Raw genomic sequence first — 23,671 nt, 5'->3', positions numbered from 1 at the left:
CAGAAAACATACTGTTTTCTAGGAGGAAAAATTTAAGGCCCTAAGTAGTCCTAAAATATAATGTACCTTACTTTTCAGTTTCCACAGTTACATGAGGCATTATGTGGATTTCATGTGGCATTGGGAGAGGGAATAAGCAAATTTCAACTCAACTCAGTTTAGAGAACAGAAGGATCTCAACCTAACACAGATGTTCTATGAGCTGGAGATGAACATTGATGGCATCAGTTCAAGCAGAGACTGAATAACAAATGTGTATGTTTTTCTCAGGTCCCTTCAGTTTGAAGGTTTTATTAGTCTGCATAGTTAACAGAGATACATACATATTGATATGACATGATCAAGTCAGCTAGACATCACATCAAATTTTGTTTACATGGCTAGCATACATTGAATAGCTTCAAAAAAATCAAGGCTGTAATTTTTCTAAAAGTAACTTTGCTATGATCATGATGAGACTCCATACACCAAAATGTAAATCTAAAGACCCTTGCGGTCATCCACGAGAAACTGAAGAACAGTGATCCAAATTAGAATGTGATTGAAAATCTTTTGTGGATCAAACAATGCACAGTGTCATTTCAACAAATACTTGTAAACTCTGGACAGAGGTCAACCAAGATTTAGGTCACTGTGATCATTTGTAATTAACACCACCATGGGCAGAGAAGCATGGCAAGCTCCACTCCATGAGGCTTTTGCAGAGTTGAACACGCTTGAGCAATTGAGCGCACACACCACCCTCCATGGGAAAGAACACTGATAGAGTGCCCTGCAAAGAAAAGAATATTGATGCATACAGGGTCAAGTAAGAGGACAGGTGTGTGAAGGAAATTAGTCACTAACAGTGTGAAATGATGCAGAGGTGGGGCTCTGGCAACTTCATTAGTGGCCTTTTAAGAAAGTAGTTTTAAATACTGAATTAGCATTCTAAGGTGCAGTGGGTTGAGGAGTGAATGGGATGCCCAGATAAGAACCCCTGCTTATCTCAAGTGTTCTTCTCAGAGTTCCTTCCATCACTGTGTCCTTTCTAGATATATCTGACACACTTGATGGGACAGTACCACGTTAACAGAGCAACAAAACTTTTTCCAAATCTCTTAAAATCGGACCATCTGTTGTGATTAATTTTAACCTTGAGGAAAGATTCTTGGAACTATTTTAGACCAATGCTGAAAATGTGTGTGAAGAGACATTGTGACTAATAATTGTGCTGTTATTTGTTCATTTGCCATGTACCTGAGTCTACTACAAGAGGCCGAGCAACACAAAGAGAAGTGTCCTCAGTGGGGCTCATAATGGGCAATTACATGTGTCTGAAACAATGACACAGGCTTCTGGTTCAGTATGAGTCTTTAGTTTGGGAAGTTTTCTTTAGCTTGATAGAATGTTTTTCAGGTCACATATCTTGGCTCAGTTACTCACAAGCTTAGTATTTTCAAACTGTGTCCAGGATGACTCACAAGTCTAACTGACTTAAGTACACCTTTTTTAAGTGTAGACTCCTAGCTTACATTCTAAAGGCTATAGAAACTCAATGCCATGCTGCTATGCTAAGTCACTTCAGTCGTTTCTGACTCTGTGCGACCCCATAGACGGCAGCCCACCAGGCTCCCCCGTCCCTGGGATTCTCCAGGCAAGAACACTGGAGTGGGTTGCCATTTCCTTCTCCAATGCATGAAAGTGAAAAGTGAAAGTGAAGTCGCTCAGTCGTGTCCGACTCTTAGCAACTCCATGGATTGTAGCCTAACAGGCTCCTCCGTCCATGGGATTTTCCAGGCAAGAGTACTGGAGTGGGGTGCCATTGCACTCAGTGCCATATATATATATATAAAAGAATCTTATAACATAGGGTAAAGATAGGATTAAGTGGCAATAAAAGTCTAATTTAGAAGTATACATACTTTTATCAGCAAGTTAAAATCTCTTCTTAAAGCTCTGAATATATTTCTGAATTTGACATATTCTCTCTTATTTGGGCTTCCCTGGTGGCTCAGCTGGTAATGAATCCACCTGCAATGTGGGAGACTGGGGTTCAATCCCTGGGTTGGGAAGATCCCCTGGCGAAGGGAATGGCTACCTACTCCAGTATTCTGGCCTGGAGAATTCCATGGACTTGACTGTACTGTCCATTGGGTCGCAAATAGTTGGACACAACTGAGTGACTTTCACTTTTCTCATTTAGCAACTAGGGAATGGGAGGGGACACTCTGTATACTGGGATGTATTTATCTGATTTCCTGTTAAAATCTTTTTGTTTCATCACAGCCAAGGTGGTATCTAAAACTGTGCCATAGGAGGACTTTACTGGCAGTCCAGTGGTTAAGACTCAGTCTTATAATGTAAGGAGGGTGGGTTCAGTGCTTAGTTGAGGAGTTGAGATCCCACATGCCTAGTGGCCAAAGAAAACAAAAATGTGAAAACATAAGCAATATTTTAACACATTTAATTAAGACTTTAAAAATGGTCCACATTGTGACTTCCCTGGTGGCCTAGTGGGTAAGAATCATCTGCCAATGCAGGGAATGCAGATTAGATCCCGGGTCTGGGAAGATTCCAACTACCAAATTTCTGTTCTCTAGGGCCATGAGCCACAACTACTGAGCCTGTGTGCCCAACTAATGAAGCTAGCATGCCTAGACTCTGTGCTCTGTAACGAGAAGCCACCACAAGAAGCCATGCACTGCAATGAAGAGTAGCCCCTGCTTGCTGCAACCACAGAAAGCCTGTGCAAAGCAACAAAGACCCAATACAGCCAAAAACAAAAGAATAGAAAATAAAACACAGTAAACAAAAAATTTTTAAAGGTTTACATCAAAAAAACCTGTACAATAAAATGGTGCCATCGAAGTGTTATATCCTGTTACCCCAGATTTGTAATCCTGCTAAGTTGCTTCAGTCGTGTCCAACTCTGTGCGACCCCATAGACGGAAGCCCACCAGGCTCCACCATCCCTGGGACTCTCCAGGCAAGAACACTGGAGTGGGTTGCCATTTCCTTCTCCAATGCATGAGAGTGAAAAGTGAAAGGGAAGTCGCTCACTCATGTCCAACTCTTAGCGACCCCATGGACTGCAGCCTACCAGGCTCCTGCGTCCATGGGATTTTCCAGGCAAGAGTACTGGAGTAGGGTGCCATTGCCTTCTCCGTTTGTAATCCTAGAAAGGAAATTCATTGATGTTAAGAAGGCACATCCTTCCTCAGTATATATACTGATGGATTTACTGTTTGGCCCTATACAGAAAAGATTTGCTGACTCCTATTAAAGATTATCAGAATCCTGACTGAAAAGCAAACTGTAAAATATACAACACATATAGACATGGAATATTAGATGATTCGAATTTTGAATGAGGTGAGACTAATTTTAGTGATGCATAAATAATGCCAGACTTCCCTGGCGGCTCAGACGGTAAAGCATCTGCCTACAATGCAGGAGACCCAGATTCAATCCCTGGGTTGGGAAGATCCACTGGAGAAGGAAATGGCAACCCACTCCAGTACTCTTGCCTGGAAAATCCCATGGATGGAGGAGCCTGGTAGGCTACAGTCCACAGGGTTGCAGAGAGTCAGACACGACTGAGCGACTTCATTTAAATATGCCCTGTTTAAAAAAGTACATCAAAATTAAGTAGAAATCTTAAGCTATTTAAGAATAACTTGGGATGGGGACGTGGAGGAATATAGAAGCTTGTGATTTCACCCTTTGAGCAAAGGTGATATTCTTTCCCTATTCAAAAAATGTGGAATGAACATCAGCCCCAAGTTCCTGCAATTGAGTGAACAACTTTTATTGGATAAGAAAGCTCTAGGTAGAGTCATTTCATCATCTAGTTCCCCCTAACAGTACAGAGACTCTACACTAAGGTGTCCGTTTCCCTGAGTACAGTCGGGTCTTCTGAAAAAAAGAAGAGCCTGTCTAATACTACAGACTTGTCCGGTATAGCTTACAGAGAACTGGGAGGCATATAGAAAGTAGTAAATTTTCAAGGTGAAAGTATCTCCTTTTTATTACACTGAAGAGGAAGAAGGCAAAGTGTTGTGTATGCATTACTAACAATCTGCACCATTTTATATTTTCAGCCATTCAACCCTTCTACTAAATCACTTTTAAAAATCACTGAAATTAAAGGCCTCTTTGATAAAGTTCCCTGATTGTCTAACTTTGCATCTTTTCTCATCCCAAATAGTTGAGAGTAAAATAGTGAACGCAGTGTGACCCCATTATCCATCATGGGTAATCATTTTCTCACAAACTGGTATTCAATATATCTGCTAAACACATGTATAACCAAAGAAGAATAGAGTCCATTGGCTGAAATGGGAATTTACATTTTGAGAGTGGTATAGGTCACTAGTAGTAACAAAGAAGGCCAGCAAACAGACTAGGGTGCCCCAAAGTCAGCAACCTTCAGAAGGCAGGAACACAGCAAAAGTTTAGGATGATTAATGGCTCAAAAAAACTGCCTTAAGTCTAAGGTAGGACTCCAAGGTAAATGCCCCAAAACCTATGAAATAATAAAATCTTATAAGGAAGCAAACTTAAGACTATCAACTGAAGAAAAATTATACCTACATATATAAAATTCTAGTTGTTTACCTAGAGCTAAAGTAATTCTTAGGCTTCCCTGATGGCTCAGACAGTAAAGAGTCTGCCTGCAATGCAGGAGACCTGGGTTCAGTCCCTGGGTTGGGAAGATCCCCAGGAAAAGGAAATGGCAATCCACTCCAGTATTCTTGCCTGGAAAATCCCAAGGATGGAGGAGCATGGCAGGCTACAGTCCATAGGGTCACAGTCAGACATGACTGAGCAACTAACACACACAAAGTAATTCTTAAGTTCTTCACACTTTCTTTGCCATAGACGTCTAAGCCCTTGGGTTAGAACTCTTGGAGGCTGATCCAATTCCCATAATTGCCATTCTTTGGAATGAGCTAATTAATGACTTAAGTGGCAATTACTTGACAATTTAGTATGGTAAAACCTGCTTTGGGGAATCACTTACGTCTCTATGTAAATACTACCATCTCTGTTTAGGAATCCAGGAGCTAACAAAATTCAAGTAGATGACTAAGAACAAGGGACAGATAAACACATTTTTCTTTCCCACTATAAAATACAAATGCTAACACCCAACATGCCTCTTCACAAATACAAAAAATTCTATCAGTAAGTAAAACATCAGGTCCACACATCTTCATCTATACCACTGTTGCAGCCTACACTACATGAAGGAATAAACTCCAATAGGGTTTTCTTTCTAGTTTCTTCACATCTTCCTTATATACACTATTAAGATATTCAGCGGCAGCTATGCCAGTTATTAAAATTTTGCAGCAAGTGTCTAATCTTGTCGCTGAAGTTATGGAGATGGTGTAGCTTAAAAAAAAAAAAATCACTATTTGTATCGAGATCTCTATGGTAGTATTTGCCAAAGGTCGGGTTTGATTATGTCTTTGGGTATAGACACCTATGGTGGTACTGAAGGGTCCCTAGGGCCCAGTGTGACCTCATGTATCCTACGCATGGCACAACACAAACTAAAGAAAACTGACTTGAAAGCTGTATGCCATGAGATACTAGCAGGCAAAAGCCTTAAAAATGTTTATGTCTTTAATCTTTCACTTAGGAAATAATTTTGAGCTCTATGTGCCAGGACTGTTATTTGAATATAATTTGCAGTCTTTAATTTCAAAAGTTTTCCCAAATGTTAAATATTTATTCAATGAATTTGTTACAGGTAAGACACTGAAAGTTGAAGAGCCCTGATCTAAAACTGACTATAAAGTCATTGTAGTGACCTCCCTGGCAATCGATTCTGTATTGGTTAACTCTTAAATCTTTATAAAATGTCTTCTAAGAATTTTTTTAATAACTAATGAGACCATTTTATATACTGTCCTCTCAACAACTGTTGGGGATATGTTTCAAGAGGACTGTCTTTTGGGTATCTTTCACTAAGAGACTAAAACATACCTAATTATTCTTGGAAGAGTAGTACTTTATTGCCAAACGGACTGTTGGTGCGGGGGGGGGGGGGGGGACGGACGACGGATTCAAAAGGTAGTATTAATAGCATGTAAGGCACCATGCAACTATAGAACCTATTTTTTAACTTTCCTGTATTCCATTTTTAAATTTCCTTTAGTTCAGTTATTAAAATTCAAAAGAGCTTTAATTTTCTTATCTAATTACAGATCCAATCATTGAATTTCCTACACCATCTTCCAAACATTGGTCTGGATTTTTCGTGAAAAAGAAAAAAGTTCAAGTAACAATTTTTTCCATAAAGCTAAACATGATTTTCTAAGTTTTAGCTGTGTCCATTTTGGTGTCAAAATGTGCTTCATGAGATATTTATACATGATTTTTAACAATGTTCTAAGCAAAACAAAAAGTTGATAATTACAATGGTTCAGAAAAATCACAACCAAAAAAATTCATTTTGAAATTGAAATTTTGGGTGAAAGGGTTGTTTTTTCCCCTCAAATAATCCCTACTTCATCTTTTGTCCAATCTTAACCCCTTGGAACCACAGAGAATATTATCTACACAAACCATTAAAATATATCTACTGCCACATGAGAGTTCTTTTAGTACTTTAAAGACACTAGGAATTGTATGCAATATGGGCATCCCCTCTTCATTTTCCAAACTAAATCAAAACTCTCATTTAATAACTAAAAGTCTGGGTATCCAGTCCTTTGTTCTATTACTTTAACACCATCACCACAAAAAAATGTTCTTTTCTGTATTATTAAAGTTTCAAAGACTTGAAAGTTGTTAACCCATTAATCTGCTATATATGCAATAAATATAGGTGAAGTAGTTTACCTCTGCTTTTCAACCCATTTCCAGAAATATGTACTTTCAGGGAAAATATTTCAATGTTATCTACAACCTGTAGAGAATTCCAAAAGTAATACAGATGAAAGACAAAAGATATGCTGATTATAAATGACTGCTTTCTATTAATTAAAGCAGCTCTCCAAGAATTACTACTAGGAGGTAGTTTGAGCCTTTATGCACTTCACATAAAAAGAGATAAACCTTAATATTCTACAATACAAAGGTATCTGAATTATACATAAGTAAAAGTTTACAAAGGAGTTCCCATACCCAGTTAGTCTAAATTATTGTTGTTAAAAGCAATCTGCATTAAATATCAGAGTCAACAAAATTCACAAAGCCAGAAGCAGTTCAGTGCTCACAAGTTTATATTTTTAGGTTTGATAAAGATTCGTGTGTATTTTCTAAATACACAGACCAAAAAAAAAAAAAAAAAAACATTGTGGAAGTTTACATACATGTCTTAGGACACTTATACTAGGTAGGTAAATTACATTAAAAATTGGTCTTCGTAAAAGATCTTCCCAAAGAGCTTTTACAAACAGCAGGCAGAAAGTGTTCTTTTGTTTACAGTGTTTTTAAAATGCTGATTCTCCCATCTCATAATGGCCTCAACCAACCCTCTCCTTAATCCAATTTTGTTCTCAATAAGCAGCATACTCTAAATTTTAAGTACCCAATGTCATAAAATTCAGGGCTACAAAACATCTTTTAAAATGTGCTTATCCCTAAAACATTTTAAACTAAATATCTTGAATGGCTCAACTTCACTTGAAAGTAGGGATACAGCAGGGAAAAAAAACCTTTCCATTTAAAATCCTAAAGTGACTAAGAAAAAATATGTTAGTTCTAAGCATGTATATTATGTACCATAGTTAAGTTTAAGGATCTGGGTGACTGAACGGCACAAAAACGGGTTCATATCTAATTCTTCAGTTAAAAATCATCCTTTTAAAATGAAAATGCTACAGCCAATTAATAGCATGTGCTACACTGAAGGGTATCTTGTTTATAATCATGTGGTGTAACAATTGCTGTATTAGGAGGCAAGAGTAGTTAAGGACATTTGGGGGAGGAAGGATTAGACAGACACTCAAATTCCTAACATAGCTGTTTTATATGGAAAATGTGTCTCCATAGACAGACCACTTTAAAGAGCTAAAATCCTACAAAAGTTGGAGCAACAGAGCCCCCTAAACAGAGCATGGGCTTCAGAATCAGACCTGGTCAAAACCCAGCTCTACTTTGTAGTGACTGTTACATTAGTCCATTAGGCAATTTCATGGAGCCTTTCCTTGTCTATAAAATGGAGACAATAGCACCTACTTATAGGGGATTTGATAAGGTAAAGCGCAATGGCATGTGCAGGCACTAAAAACAAGCTAGCTTTTGGAATTATTCAGAAAAATAACTTTTTCATCCTATGCTGACAATATCCTAAAAATGTAATAGAGCTTATTGGTTTTAAATTTTATGGTTTTTAAGACCCTTCTTCCATCACACTATCCCCGATATTATACTAGTCATTATCAGGCCTTTTATAACACAATGTTTTAATACAAATTTCTAAGTCCCAATTTTTTCATTCCCCGTTCTCTATTCTTCCACTCCTTTCCCCCTTGGTTCTCCTATATTATTAAACAACTAAGATGTGTCATGTCACTATTATGCACCAGGCAGTGTTCTAAGTGCTTTACATACATGAATAAACTTCATCTCACTCTTCCTCAGCAGGATGGCTCTACCAAAAAACCAGCTCATGCTTTCCCCCCAGATTTCAAAGCTATTCATTATTGTTCCATTTTCCCTTATAATGTTTCTTTTTTAGCTCTTAATTGCTAGGATGCTGAAATTTAGCAAAGTATCTAGTGAATGTGAAAAATAAGGGCCAATAACAATGAAAAAGCAGGGGCTGTATGGAAGTAATTGCCTCTGAGACTCCTAAGAAATAATACATGATATCTTGATTTATATGAGAGGGTCTGTTACTACAAAATGAATAGGAAATAAACAGTTTATACTCTCCCCCTTCATTAAATAAAAGATCTAAAATATTTTTCATTTAAAATATAAGTTACAAGAGAAAAATTCAGCAAATGTGTAACACATAATTCCGCCAGGGCGCCACAGACAAAATTACGAGTATTCCACTGTTACCTCTCTGAGACCAATCATGAGTTCTTAGTATCTATCAACTTCCTGAAACTGTACTGTAAGTCAGAAAAAGAATATACTTAAAAAAATAGAAACATCCAGTAGTATACCTTAGTACTAAACTATTTTTTTAAAAAAGACCTAGAAGGGAAAAAGCAGTCCCTTCAAGATCACGAAACAAAATAAGTTAGGCAGTCAGCAAGTAGAAAAATCTGTCAATTCTGTTTCTGGTAAAATGTTTACTTTAAAAGAAGAAATTTTTATATAGGCTGAGGCTAATATATTCAAGAGTATAAACATTTTTCCTTTGGATTACCTTTCTAAAAACAAATTCTTAAAGTATCATTATTTCAGTTGACTAAAAATATAGCCAAATCTGTCACAACACAACACAGAAGGTAATGGACAATAATTATAGAATATTTTAAATTAACAGTAACAAGCCATCTACATCAAACCTTGTTTCCAACTAAAACCAAAACAAAAGCACAACAATCCGTAGTGTACCAAGTGTGTATTTTCAATTTACTGTAGGCAATCTAACAAAAATTTGGTCATAATTTACCAGATATACATAAACAATTTAAGTAGTAAAGAAAATTCAGTTTAAAGAGAGTAAGTTCATATCTTAAGGAAAAGTAAAAGTACATTAAGAATGTAAAGCCAAGTCCAGTTTCTATGCAATAAGTGAACTGTAGTCTAATAAAGCAGATTTAGGTGATTTTCAGATATATATCTTTTCTCTTTAATATATATTTATATATAGACAGATCTACCAATTGTAAACTATGGTTTATTTTAAAGGAGAGGGATAAATGGGATGAAAGAAATCTTTATACTATACTTACATATTCACAAAGCAGAACATTTTACGTTTAAAATACTTTTCCATTCATAGTATCTTTGCCCAACTAACGTCTACTTTGGACCCCACCAGAATTACATTTTACTCATTTGTCTAGAACACTGAGAAAAAGATGTACTCTTCAGTCTTAAACAAAAACCAAACCAAAACTGTTCATGTCAGTTTTTCAGTTTTATAGAAAGTATGATAAAGTTTAGGTGACAAATGATGCATCTCACCATGTAACTGTACTCTTTGATTTATCCAAGCAGAAGCATCAATGTCTAATGTTAAACCATCTTTCTACTGAAATCAGAGACAGTAAGAAAGCCTGTCTCTTAAAAAACCCAGTCTTTTCAACTTTGATCAGATGGAGCACCAAAAGGATTATGTCTGTCAAAGTGTACTTTGCAATTTTTTCCACATGACTAGCATAATTTAGTTACCTGATATAAAATAAGAAAATATACTCAATTTCTATTTAAAAGAAAGCTGAAAATATGATATCCCTCAATCTTATATAATATACAGTATGTTCCTGATAAACATTGTGCATATTAATATCAATTATGTGAAATGCTGCTGTGAGTCAATCAGTTAATTCATCTGTCAGACTAAATAAATCTGGCGATTTCAACTTAATACATCATCCCTTGTATCCTGAAGAATTTAGTGAACAGAATAATAAATTGTAAAGCCTCGCAATATTTTATTTGTAAGACTTTTGCAGATTGTTGAATCATGGTGACTACTAAAAAGACTATATATATATATCAAGATGTAGTGATTTCAAGGAATTGAAAAATAAATTAATTATCTATCATAATTTCAAACCCTGAACACCCCATAAGTATGAAACAAAAGAGAATGCGCTTTTTGTGTTAATTTTAATGATAAAAGGGCACAGGAGTAAAAACCTGATATTTCACTTATATTGCATAACAAGCTAACCAAACTGGACATGGAGGATAAATTATAAAGCAAATCATTTTACTTATTATTTCTATGACTTTTCTTTCAATTAGACTTCTGTCTTTTCAAATAGGACTGAGGTATAGTACACTGGCAAAAATAAAAAAGAAGCAAACAAGAGTAGTGCCAAAGTAACAGATACCCAAAACCAAATGCCTTGTCAGAAAACGTCATATAGTAACCATTTATCAGATTAGAGCAGCAGGAGAAAGTTACTTTTAAATCATAATCATTTTAGTGGTATTTGTCAACCTCACCACGGTACTTTGCAACATCATTCTTCATTTATAAAGTAGTAAAATTCATGTCAGAAAGGAAAGGGGGAATGGAGGAAGTCAGTTAGTTCATTCCAATAAATTACCTCTCCAGTTCTTATAAACATGCCCATCAGCACAAAATTGAGAAATAATACCTAAGACTAGAAGAGACTTGGTTTAAGTTATGAAGCAAAATAAAGTGAAAAATACAGAAAAGTAGAACCAATGGGGTTGAAAAGGCCCCTCACTGAAAATCTGTATTAAAAAAAATAAAATTAATAAAAATAAAAATAGAAACAAAACTCTACTAGTACAAACTAGCCTGAGTGGTTTGATGGACAGAGTAATTAGGTCAGCTGTCACTGTACTCTTAATAAACGAATTTTCTTCATTCATGTTAAAGTGGCACATGAATGTAAGCTTTTTAAGAACAGGTATTATATTTTCAGAGGATCCAAATACTTACTGTATATCCTATAAATAAAAAATATTTTTACTTTGATAACTGACTGAAGATGTGTGAACTCCATGTAATTCAACCACAAGGTTGTTTGCTGTACAGTCCTGTGCAAATATAAAAAAAATTTTTTTTTTGCTATAAGGCTTTGACCCTACAGTTTTCACAGCAATGTAACTACCATCCAGCATGTACCATATTTTGCAAGCCTTCAAGTTCAACAATCCAAATTGTTGATTCATATTATGTCCAAATGCAGCATCCTTGAGGAGTATAGAAGGTCAGTTAGTCATCAAGAGACATACAAACATCTCCTGATTCATCCCATCGAGATGCATCATTCTGATCTTCTCCATCATCAACCAGCTCTTCATCAGCTTCTCCTCCACCATTCCCCTCATATTCTTCATCCCGAGGAAAATCTGTATCCTGTCCCTGATCTACACCTTCTTGTCCTCCTGGTTGTGATTTATCTGCACAGTCTACACAGACACCATAGCGCCGAGATCCATGTCTTATTCCAACACTGGCCGCTAACATGAAGATCTTCTTACACACCATACATTTGTACTTTTTATCCTTTTTATGCACCTAATTGAAGAAGTAAAAAAAAAACCCAATGTTAGGACAGTACAGACAATATAATACATCTGAACCACTCAAATTAAACCTCCCATTTAACAAAGAGTAAATATACCATTATCTTTCTGTATGAAGTTCAGTACTGGTTTTACAAATAACATTCATTGTTTAAAGCAAAAATTTGCAGGTAATAGTGTTAAAATACCTTAAACAAACACAGTTTATCTCAACGATCAGTTAAAGTTACTTACCAGGGAATGTCTTTTTACATGTTCTCTTCGAGTAAACAGTTTTCCACAAATATCACAGCTAAATGATCTGACTCCCGTATGAATGAGCAAATGCCTTTTTAGTGTTCGTCTGTATTTGGCTACATAGCTACAATGAGGGCATTTTAACTTGTTCATGATTAGAGATGATTCACCTTTTGAGAATTAAAAACAACAAAAAAGCACTTATTATTATACATTAAACAGAAAACTTGTCAAAAGCTTGCCTATTCCTGAGAATAGGGATTATTGTATGGCTACTACCATCTGAGTTTTTTAAAACCCAGAATGTGGAAGCTTTTAATTAATTGATAAAAATGGTATTAAGAGCTCTGTAGATGTTTTGACTAATACTTGCCATTTTCCCAAGTTTCTTGTTTTGGCCAAGATTCAGGCAATAATCCATACTTGAAATCGTTAGAAGCACCTGGTATCAATCCATACTTGTAATCGTTTGAAGTACCTGGTATCAATCCATACTTGAAATCGCTAGAAGGGCCAGGCATCAGGCCATACTTGAAATCATGTGAAGGACCTAATACAATTAAAAAGTGATTTTGATATAATGATGGTAATTAAGATGACTCTTACTGGAATTAAAAAGATGGATATAAAACTATTTTATCAGCATCATGATAGAACAGCCTAATATAAAAGTAAACATATCCAGAATCCCCCATAACTACTGCCACCCTATCCAAACTAATCAGCAACTGTTGCCTCTGGATTATTTTCAATAGCCATCAGTTTGTCTCCAAGCTCACACCGTGGTGCCTTCCTAGAGCTCATTCTCAACACAGCAATCAGATTTTTAAAAAACTTTAAATCAGAACCAGATACTACTCCACTAAAAAGTCTGCTTGGACTAACGATCTTACAGTGCAAGCCAAAGACTACCAATACACTACAAAGCCTTAACTGATCTAGCCCTTGCTTCCAAACCACTCTCTTGGTTATTCTATTCCAACCACACTGGCCTCTGTGCTATTCCATGTTGGTAAAACGGCTACTACTTCAAAGCCTTTGCACTTTGCACTTACGCTGTCCTCTGCCTGAACACTCCTTTCTAGGATATATACATAGAGCACACTTGTGCAGGAACTTAGCAATTTTTCTCCCATACACACAATTTTATAAATGAATGCCTGCCAAATGGGTTTTTTAAGAATTCAATTTTCTATATCTATTTGCCAAATACATTGCCTCTTAGAAAAATAAAAAGAACTTAAGATTTCCCTCTTAAGGAGAAAGTGAAACTACTAATATCCACAATACAAAAAAATCTCTAAGGTATTTAAAAATTGTGATTCATTACTACTACTGTAAATTGTTTTGTACTGGGAATACTTTCACTTACTGTTTTTTAATGTTAGGAAAGTCCTCTGGATCCATAATTACATATTTTAATTGTAATGCAATACCGCTTTGTGGTAAAGTGAGACACCACATTTGTATGTGTGAGAAGGAGGAAGGTTGGGAGTAGTAGCCTGTGAAGGTTAATCAATTTTCAGTTTCACACTTCTAAATAAAGTTTTGAGTTTTATGACTCATAGCTCTTGTCCAAATCAGAGCAAAACAAAGTAAACTCTAACAGCAAGGACTGTGCTTGTTTGTTCATCTCCATATTTCTTAATGTCCAAAACATACATCATCCAGTGACTGCCCTGGTGGTTCACTGGTTAAGAATCTGCCTGCCAATGCAGGGGACACAGGTTTGATCCCTCATTCGAGAAGACCCCACATGCCTTGGGGCAGCTAAGCCCCTGCACCACAGCATGCATGCAGAACCTCTGCTCTGTAACGAGAGAAGCCACGAAAATGAGAAGCCCCCAATCTCAGCAGCTACAGGAAGCCCGTGCACAGGAAAGAAGGCCCAAAGCAGCCAATTAAAAAAAAACAAAAACAAAACTTTTTTTCCCCCAACAGTTAGGAGAAACCACCTTAACACAATTTCTTCAGAATTATAGCTTAATTTTGGTCTGTGCACACCGTATATTCAAAAGCCCAAGAGCTTTCTGTGAGGAGTACTACTGTTATCCCAATTGCTTAAAAGATTTCTAAAGCTATAGAAATTGTATCACTTTCTTCAACAAATGTTAGTTTTGCCACGTGCTTTCTCTCTATGGATGCACATGTACCCTTTTATGTACTACTATATTGTTAGGAATATCATTTAAACCATACTACATATTCACTTTTCCAACTATCCCCAAGCAAATGTCTCTTTTTTATTTGGATCAATGATATAATCAAGACTGATGATTACAACAAACTTTCACCCAGGCATCATGGGATGAACCTATCAATAGTGGCTTACTATCTAACGATGATTTTGAACTACTTCCCCTGGAGGTTGCAAAAATATGTATTTTATCATTCTTCTACACTTATTAGCCTGACATTCTATAAAGAAAGCTTTCTCCCTTCTTAATTTACCTATATTATTCTTTGGAATACTCATGGATTCTTTGTCTTCTTGTGCAGGACACTTCCCACAAAGCAGTTATAAATATCACTATTTAGAATTAGTATTTTCTTTTTTTTTTTTTAGAATTAGTATTTTCTATAGTCATCAACAACCAAATTATTAATTTACATCAAAGTTAGTTAAAATACACTAGTCAACCATTCTGATAATTACCATTTTCATCCCATCTATACACTAGCTAGAAGCCACAATCTATTATTTGCTTTTGATAGTTAAGAGCTTTAACATGTCTCCTTCAAAGAAAAAGAAACACCTATTCATATATTTACCAGTGTTCTAAATTCTGTAATCAACATTAGCTGCCAGATTGAAAGTGCTTATATTAATACCTAACACTTTCCTTTAATGAAAAGAAACTGCTGTAGCTCCTTGATAAACACATACACATTCCAAAACTTCAAATCCTCTTAAAGGTACTCCTGCTAAAATTCTACTATACCTACCAGCATCACCTCCTTCTTGACCAGAGCTGGCTTCAGTCAATAAATTTGCACTGACATTCCTATCACAATCTGGCCCTGAGAGTAGAGCACCATCCAGATCTGAAAAGGAGATACAAAAGTATGTTATTTACAACCACACCATAGCCATCACCCAAAACACCACTCTCTTCTTGGAAATGTTTCTTATGCAGACTAAATAGAGGATATTTGCAAGTACTGAGTAACTACTATGTGCTTAACACTACAAGGAATAAAAGCATATATAAGACATGTTTTTCAGCCACAGGAATAACAGCACACTGGATTAGAATGAGCCTTAGAGCCAAGGTGAATTAGGTACCTAGCTCCATCTGTATGACCACATGCCTCGATATCCTCATATGCATCCACCTGTATCATAGATCTGATACAGAAATTTAATCAGTTAACGCAAGCCAAGTATGGTGTCTGACATCCAAAAGATAGCTGCAGCTGCTAGTACTAAGTGCTAGATGTATAAAATATTAGTGTTTCTGTCCTGGTTCAGAATTGGAAAGATCAATCAATACTAGATTTGTAAAGGAAGATGTAATTCCTACATTTGTAAAAGGAAGGTGTAACTATTTCCCTTGAATCTGTTGCATTGCTTCTTTTTTCTACCACTGCCTTAATTCAGAACTCATCATTACTCTCCTGGATTACTCAAACAGTTTCTTGGTCTCCTTGCTCCAAAATACAATACATTCTTCATTTCCCACAACATTGCCAAAAAGATCTTCCTAAAACACTAAGCTTTATGTTGCTCCTTTACTTAAAAATCTTCAATGTTTCACCAGTTTTTAGTATAATCTTCAAAATTCTTTAATTTACAATACAAGTTTCCTAATATTCAGGTTCCTATTTTGCCAGTGTAGGAGATTCAGATTTGATCCCTGGGTTGGAAAGATTCCCTGGAGAAGGAAATGGCAACCCACTCCTTCTTGCCTGGAAAATCCCATAGACAGAGAAGTCTGGCAGGCTACAGTTTATGGGACAGCAAAAGAGTCAGTCACTCACAACTTAGCGACTAAACAATTTAAGAATCTAGCATCAGGGACTTTCCTGGTGGCTCAGACGGTAAAGTATCTGCCTACAATGCGGGAGACCCGGGTTCAATCCCTGGGTTGGGAAGATCTCCTGGAGAAGGAAATGGCAACCCACTCCGATATTCTTGCCTGGAAAATCCCATAGACGGAAGAGCCTGGTAGGCTACAGTCCACGAGGTGGCAAAGAGTCGGAAACAACAGCGATTTCACTTCACTTAGCATCTTCCCACTGCTACGGTCTACTCTTGTGTTATGAATAGAAGATGAATTAGACACACAAGACAGACAATGAAAAATCTGGCTGTAAAGGGATAGAGTGAGATAGAGGTTAAGTGTTTGGGTTTTTTAAGGCAAAAATTAAAACATGTTTAAATGCTGAAAGGAAGAAGTCATTAAGAAAAAGAGAGGACACTGCAAAGAGAAATACTGCAAAGAGAAGGAATTATCAAATTTGTAAGATTCTTAACAAGTCTGGGATCCAGAAGCATTAGCAATCAGTATACATACAGAGACAGGTTTGAAGACAGGCACTTAGAGACTACATCTCTATTGGCTTTTATTTCCTCTGTAACATTAAATGTAGAATGTGAAGTTACTCCCTAGAGTAAAAGGGTTGGAAGTCAGGAGAATAAGCAAGTAGTTCACATGTAAAGAAGGAAGAGTAAACAGACACTGATCCTTTCCTGTTCCTTGATAGCAGGGATACTATCTAGATTTTATTTTCCCAGTATTTATAGTAATGCATGACTTTAAAAGGCTTTTTCAACAGGTGCTGTTAATTGTTGGCTTGAATAGTCTGCCCTTTGCAACCTGTTATTAAGTTTTAACTTAACATATCTCAGGAATTCCCTGGCAGACCAGTGGATAGAACTCAGCCCTTTCACTGCCATGGCCTGGGTTCAATCCCTGGTCACAGAACTAATATTCTGCAAGGTGCCTGGTACAGCAAAAATATAAGGGGAAGTAAAGAATAATTTTGTCAATTTTCTGGTATATAAACATCCATAAACCATAAATTAATGGAAATCTAATGACTCTGCTTTCCTTTGATAAGTTAAATGTATTTCAACCATCAATGAGAAATCCACACAACCACATGAAAGAACAGCCCCAGCTCACTGTAACTAGACAAAGCCTGCATGCAGCAAGGAAGACCCAGCATAGCCAAAAATAAATATTAAAAAAACTTCAAAAAAAAATTAAAATCATTCAAACAATGTTACTCTTCCCAATATCTTTCGAAAAAAGTCACTCTAAAGTGTGTACAGGGCATTTCTTAAAATTCTGCCAAGTAGGTTTGTAAATACAGGGTGTTTCTATTTATATAACATTCTATAGTTATTTGTTGAAGGCTTTCCTCAGCTAGGTCTTAATGGACACTTCCTGTCTCCTATCCATCTGTGAAGTATTAGGATTTAGTTTGTGATCTTTAATCCTACATGGACACTAGTACAGAATGTTCACCTCAATCTAAAACATTAATAGACGGCAAGTAAATTCTTTCTGAGGTCTTTTCAATAGCTATGGATGAATGTGAGAGTTGGAACATAAAGAAGGCTGAACACTGAAGAACTGATGCTTTCGAATTATGGTACTTTCAAGACTCTTCAGATCAGATCAGATCAGTCGCTCAGTCATGTCCGACTCTTTGCGACCCCATGAATCGCAGCACGCCAGGCCTCCCTGTCCATCACCAACTCCCAGAGTTCACTCAGACTCACGTCCATCGAGTCAGTGATACCATCCAGCCATCTTATCCTCTGTCGTCCCCTTCTCCTCCTGCCCCCAGTCCCTCCCAGCATCACAGTCTTTTCCAATGAGTCAACTCTTCGCAGGAGGTGGCCAAAGTACTGGAGTTTCAGCTTTAGCATCATTCCTTCCAAAGAAATCCCAGGGCTGATCTCCTTCAGAATGGACTGGTTGGATCTCCTTGCAGTCCAAGGGACTCTCAAGAGTCTTCTCCAACACCACAGTTCAAAAGCATCAATTCTTTGGCACTCAGCCTTCTTCACAGTCCAACTCTCACATCCATACTTGACCACAGGAAAAACCATAGCCTTGACTAGACGAACCTTTGTTGGCAAAGGAATGTCTCTGCTTTTGAATATGCTATCTAGGTTGGTCATAACCTTCCTTCCAAGGAGTAAGCGTCTTTTAATTTCATGGCTGCAGTCAGCATCTGTAGTGATTTTGGAGCCCAGAAAAATAAAGTCTGACACTGTTTCCACTGTTTCCCCATCTATTTCCCATGAAGTGGTGGGACCAGATGCCATGATCTTTGTTTTCTGAATGTTGAGCTTTAAGCCAACTTTTTCACTCTCCACTTTCACTTTCATCAAGAGGCTTTTGAGTTCCTCTTCACTTTCTGCCATAATATCAAGACTCCTGGGGGTCCCTTGAACAGCAAGGAGATCAAACCAGTTAATCCTAAAGGAAATCAACCCTGAATATTCATTGGAAGGACTGATGCTGAAGTTGAAGCTCCAGTCCTCTGGCCACCTGATGTGAAGAGCCAACTCACTGGAAAAGATCCTGACTGCGAAAGATTGAGGACAAGAGGAGAAGTGGGCAGCAGAGGGTGAGATGGTTAGATAGCATCACTGACTCAAATGGACTTAAGTTTGAGCAAACTCCAGGAGATGGTGAGGGACAGGAAGGCCTGGCGTGCTGCAGTCCAAGGGGTCACAAAGAGTTAGGCACAACTTAGCGACTGAACAACCAACTGTTTCTGTGTACAAGAACAAGTCATATCCATACTACAGATATTAAAAACCTTTTGAAAGGCATAAACTACTTGGTTCTTGATATAAAAAATAAATCTCAAAACAAGTGAGCTCCTCCAGGTTGACAATAGCTTTCATAAAAGCACACCTAACTTAGTAATCAGTACATGCTATCACTGCTGTATCTTATTTCAAACCATCTGGAAACTTATTTGTAATCAGCTGCTGCTGCTGCTAAGTCGCTTCAGTCGTGTCCGACTGTGCGACCCCATAGACGGCAGCCCACCAGGCTCCCCCATCCCTGGGGTTCTCCAGGCAAGAACACTGGAGTGGGTTGCCATTTCTGTGTCCAACGCTTGAAAGTGAAAAGTGAAGGTGAAGTCGCTCAGTCATGTCCGATTCTTAGCGACCTCATGGACTGCAGCCTACCAGGATCCTTCGTCCATGGGACTTTCCAGGCAAGAGTACTGGAGTGGGGTGCCATTGCTTTCTCCATAATCAGCTGAGTTGATGTGAATAAGATAGAAACCAGGCAACCAACCATTCATTTGATGTAAGAATCATATTCTGCTTCACCAGGAACTCTGTATTCATTTTCTCGAAAAAGCATAGGATTAAAAAATAAACTCTAGGACTTCCTGGTGGCTCAGTGGTAAAGAATCCACCTGCCAATGCAGGAGACATGAGTCTGATCCCACATGTCACCGAGCAACTAAGCCTGTGCACCGTAACTACTGAGCCTGTGCTCTAAAGCCAGGGCTCTGCAACAAGAAGCCCTCACACTGCAATGAGGAGTAGCCCCTGCTCCCTGCAATGCAACAAAGACCCAGCACAGCCACAAATAAATAAATAAGTACATTAAAAAAAAATAAACCCTGATAAACGAAATTCATGACCTTCCTATGGAAATCCTTCTCAAATGCATTTGCCAGTGAATAGGTGATCCTCCCACTAAATGAAACAAAAAATACACCCCTGATTTTACGCATAAAGTCCTTTTGTATATGCAATCGACATATACACAACACATTAAATTTCACTACACATTTATGCAGTAAGAATATTCTTATTCTCAACCTTAAGAAGAAACTAAAGCTACCGCAGAGTGCTGCACTGCTCTTTAACAGTATTACACTGCTTCCTGACAACATGAGCACTAAACCTGGCACTAAAGCAGGTAATTAAAAAAGGTACAACTGCAACGCTGGAAATGAGAGTGCAGAAGTATACCCATCGTTTATACTCACTCACTTTCCTCGTGATACTTGATACCATTCAGTGATACTGCTAAATCCAAAAAAATAAACCTATCTATAAGGACTAGACTTCCTCAGTGGTTCAGTGGTTAAGACTGTGTTTCCAATGCAAGAGAAGAAGGGAAACAGGTTCCATTCTGGTCAGGGAACAAAGATCCCATATGCCATGTAGCACGTCCAAAGAAATTTTTGTAATTTAAAAAATAAAAATCTATCAGCGTTCTGTGGCAAATCAGCCTTCACTTTATTAATCTCTTTATTTAGTAAAAACATCTCTGGGTATTTCCCTGCTGGTCCAAAAGCTAAGACTCCACACTCCCAGTGCAGGGGGCCTGGGTTCAATCCCTGCTCACAATCACACACGCCAACTAAGATCCAATGAAACAACAACAACAAAAAACCCAACTCCAAAATTTTTGAGTGTACCTAGTTATAAGCTGTCATTGTCCTTTACATACATTTTTGTCTATCTTTGAAGCAACTTCCACCTCTGAATTAATTTTTTATTCTTCTCTGACATCTCATTCATGGGTTTTTAAAAATCTGATTACCAACCAACGGAAAGGATGACATGGTAAAAATCTTGGCCTTTACCTTCTCTTAAAATTTTAACAGTCGTAACTTTATTTTCTCCACGAGGAAATGAATAGCAATATTTACCTACTTCACAAAGGTGCTATGAAAAGTAACTTCAGTAAATAAAAATAATGTACAAATTATAAAGTGGAACATAAATCATGACGTCATTAAATGAGGTTAATCTTGGGGCATGTGGTTATAGGTTTCTCGTGGACCACAGAGGGCACGAGCGTCACTTGCAAAGCATCTAGTGCTTTGTACAGCACCTGCCTATAAGTGCTCAACAAAACTATGTTGGGAAGGAGGTCTTCCTGACCATTTGTTTTTGGTTCTCAAAATTCCACACACGAGGCAAGCACAGACTAATCCAGAATTTCTTAAAACACAAATATTCTTGAAAAGAATGACATATGAGAGCATATCAGAAATCGAGATTATAGGAACAATGACAGCTCCGTCCTACAAAAACTCAGTAATATCTATTCAATTTTTGTTTTCATGTAAATATATACTGGCAAACAATTTTCTCTGAAGACAGTTTCTGAGGACTAAGGCTAATTTTTTTCATAAACTGTTATAGACTTTTTTTTTCCTTTGTTCATTGCAGTCAAGGTTTTTTCCTTTTTCAGTGATGAGAAAATTCAGTTGCAAATGTATTATATAAAGCACCCTTGACAGTTCTATGGCAGCCGAGAGACTCAACAAATTGTAGTTTCCCTTTACCCCCAAACTCAGTGATGATTCAAGTGACAGACTAGACTAGGCTCCACTGTTTCTTCTTTGCTTCTATTCAAACAAGGTTGTTATTTCTTTCATGACCGGGCCTTTACAGGTCTCTTCAGGACTTTCTCCACTCCAATCCATGAATAATACCTTCCAAATGCTTTTATGTTAAAGGCAAATAAATAAACAAGATTGCATCTCTAATTGAGAACCTCTCACTGCTCACAGTCTGTGAAATAGAATTCACAATTTATTACCATGTCAGAGAATTACAACCTGGCCCCAACCTATTGACCCCACCTCACTATCCCTACTACACTCCCCTTTCTATTCACTTACTCCCTTCAATTCTTGCCACTTTGCACCCTCTCCTGGCAAACTCCTACACAAAAGAAGATCCAACTCTGTGAAGCTTTCTTCAACTCTTAATGAGAAATCAGGAACCTCCCCCACTGCACTCTGCCATACTTCTGATCTTAACATTTATCACATTGCACTGATACGTTTCTACCTCACAGCCATCCTATTGTGAACAAGTTCTCAATCTTATGACAGCAATATCATCTAACCTGTTCGCTCAGTTTCATGTGGACTTCAAAATTTTACTACCAAATTTCCTCTTATGAAGTGGAAAGTCATTTTGGGGTCCCAGACAAGAAGTATTTGGTTAAATATGACACTTCTGGTCACCCCAGAATATTAAGGCTATATCAGAAATAAAAAATTCAGTCTTAAAAAATTCTCAGGGGCTGACATTAACAGGGTTTAGAAAACTTAATACCCTCAGCAGGTAGAAAGCATTAAAACATCCACAAAAGGCTTCTTCAACATGCAGTTTCAGTCTGACCAAACAAATTCTGTTTCCTTAACGCTTATAACTTGAAAAGAATAATCCTTAATGTAGCCACCCCTTGGATCAAGTATGGCAGAGGAGGATGGAAAGGAACACTAACTAGGCAGAGGAAAATAAAGGAGAAGGAAAAAAAGATGGCAGAATATTCCTACTATCATACAGTTACTCATTATCATCCTTTTAAGATTAAATATTGAAGTGTTACATTTTAGTATAACTTACAGTCCATTAGCTAATGGTGGACATTTATTTTTTAAAATGAGCATCAGCCCTTCAAACTACCACTGACTACGCAACTGTAACAGTTTCTAAAGAAGAAACTTTAAATCACTGGTAGCTCATTCTTCATAATATACTCAAAAGGATGCCTGAAAGGTAGGGCAGTACATCTAGAATCCCTTAAGAAAGAACTAACCCAGGCCCGTAAACCTGCTATGTGGAACGTTTGGGTTAAGATGTAGGATACATACATTTTTAGATTTTAGGCAAGAAATAACTGTGATACCCCCAGAGGGGCCCAGGGTGGCACCCTGTAATCAAAATGTATTTCTGCAACAAAACATATAGATGTTCACATTTAAGGAAAGAAGTAAAAAATACAAATTGGTTTTGCTGCCAACTGAATATCAGGTTTTGTTGCCAAAATGATATTTTTTAAAAGCTTTGGTTAATTTTTATAGCCTTCAAGATTTCATAATTATAAATTTTTCTTTCCTTCTAATTATAAGACATTCTGTATGATAAACTTAAGGCAAGTTAAGTGGTGGAACCAAGTCCAAAGTCCAAATCTTCTTTACTAAGTCTAGGTTCCATGGTTTTTAAACATTTTAAGTAGCTCATACAGTAACTTTATATGACATGGCCAAAATATGGAAAAGTCTCAAATGAGATGGCCAACGTTCAAAGCTATAAAAATATTTTAAATTAAAACAAACAACCCCGCCCGCCCGATTATTTAAGAAAGCATTTCAAGGAACTTCCCTGGTGTTCCAGTGAAGTGTCTGTCTTGCAATCCAGGGGACACCAGGTTGATCCCTGGTTGGGGAACTAAGACCCCAATGCTACAGGGCTACTAACCCTGTTCTGGAGCCCTCATGCCTAGTCAGATGCCACGCAACCAAGATCCGACTCAGCTAAATTAAGTAAAATAAAGAAAGA

At 37.3% G+C, this 23,671-nt stretch overlaps 1 protein-coding gene across 1 annotated transcript in view; it reads right to left on the bottom strand.

Annotated features, from left to right (window-relative positions):
- Positions 1 to 256: 256 nt before the first annotated feature.
- ZBTB10 (zinc finger and BTB domain containing 10) overlaps positions 257 to 23,671 on the bottom strand; it is a 39,290-nt gene continuing 15,875 nt past the window's right edge. The window contains exons 3-6 of the mRNA XM_019973822.2: positions 15,316 to 15,414; positions 12,743 to 12,919; positions 12,367 to 12,539; positions 257 to 12,124 (exon numbers count right to left, since the gene is read on the bottom strand). Coding sequence (XP_019829381.2) covers positions 11,819 to 12,124; positions 12,367 to 12,539; positions 12,743 to 12,919; positions 15,316 to 15,414 — 755 coding nt within the window. The 3' untranslated portion in view covers positions 257 to 11,818. The remainder of the gene's footprint in view (positions 12,125 to 12,366; positions 12,540 to 12,742; positions 12,920 to 15,315; positions 15,415 to 23,671) is intronic.

This window comes from Bos indicus, chromosome 14 (assembly GCF_029378745.1).
Source record: "Bos indicus isolate NIAB-ARS_2022 breed Sahiwal x Tharparkar chromosome 14, NIAB-ARS_B.indTharparkar_mat_pri_1.0, whole genome shotgun sequence".
Lineage (NCBI taxonomy): Eukaryota > Metazoa > Chordata > Mammalia > Artiodactyla > Bovidae > Bos > Bos indicus.
Note: the sequence above shows the minus strand (reverse complement) of the source record. Positions and strands in the feature narration are given on the sequence as shown.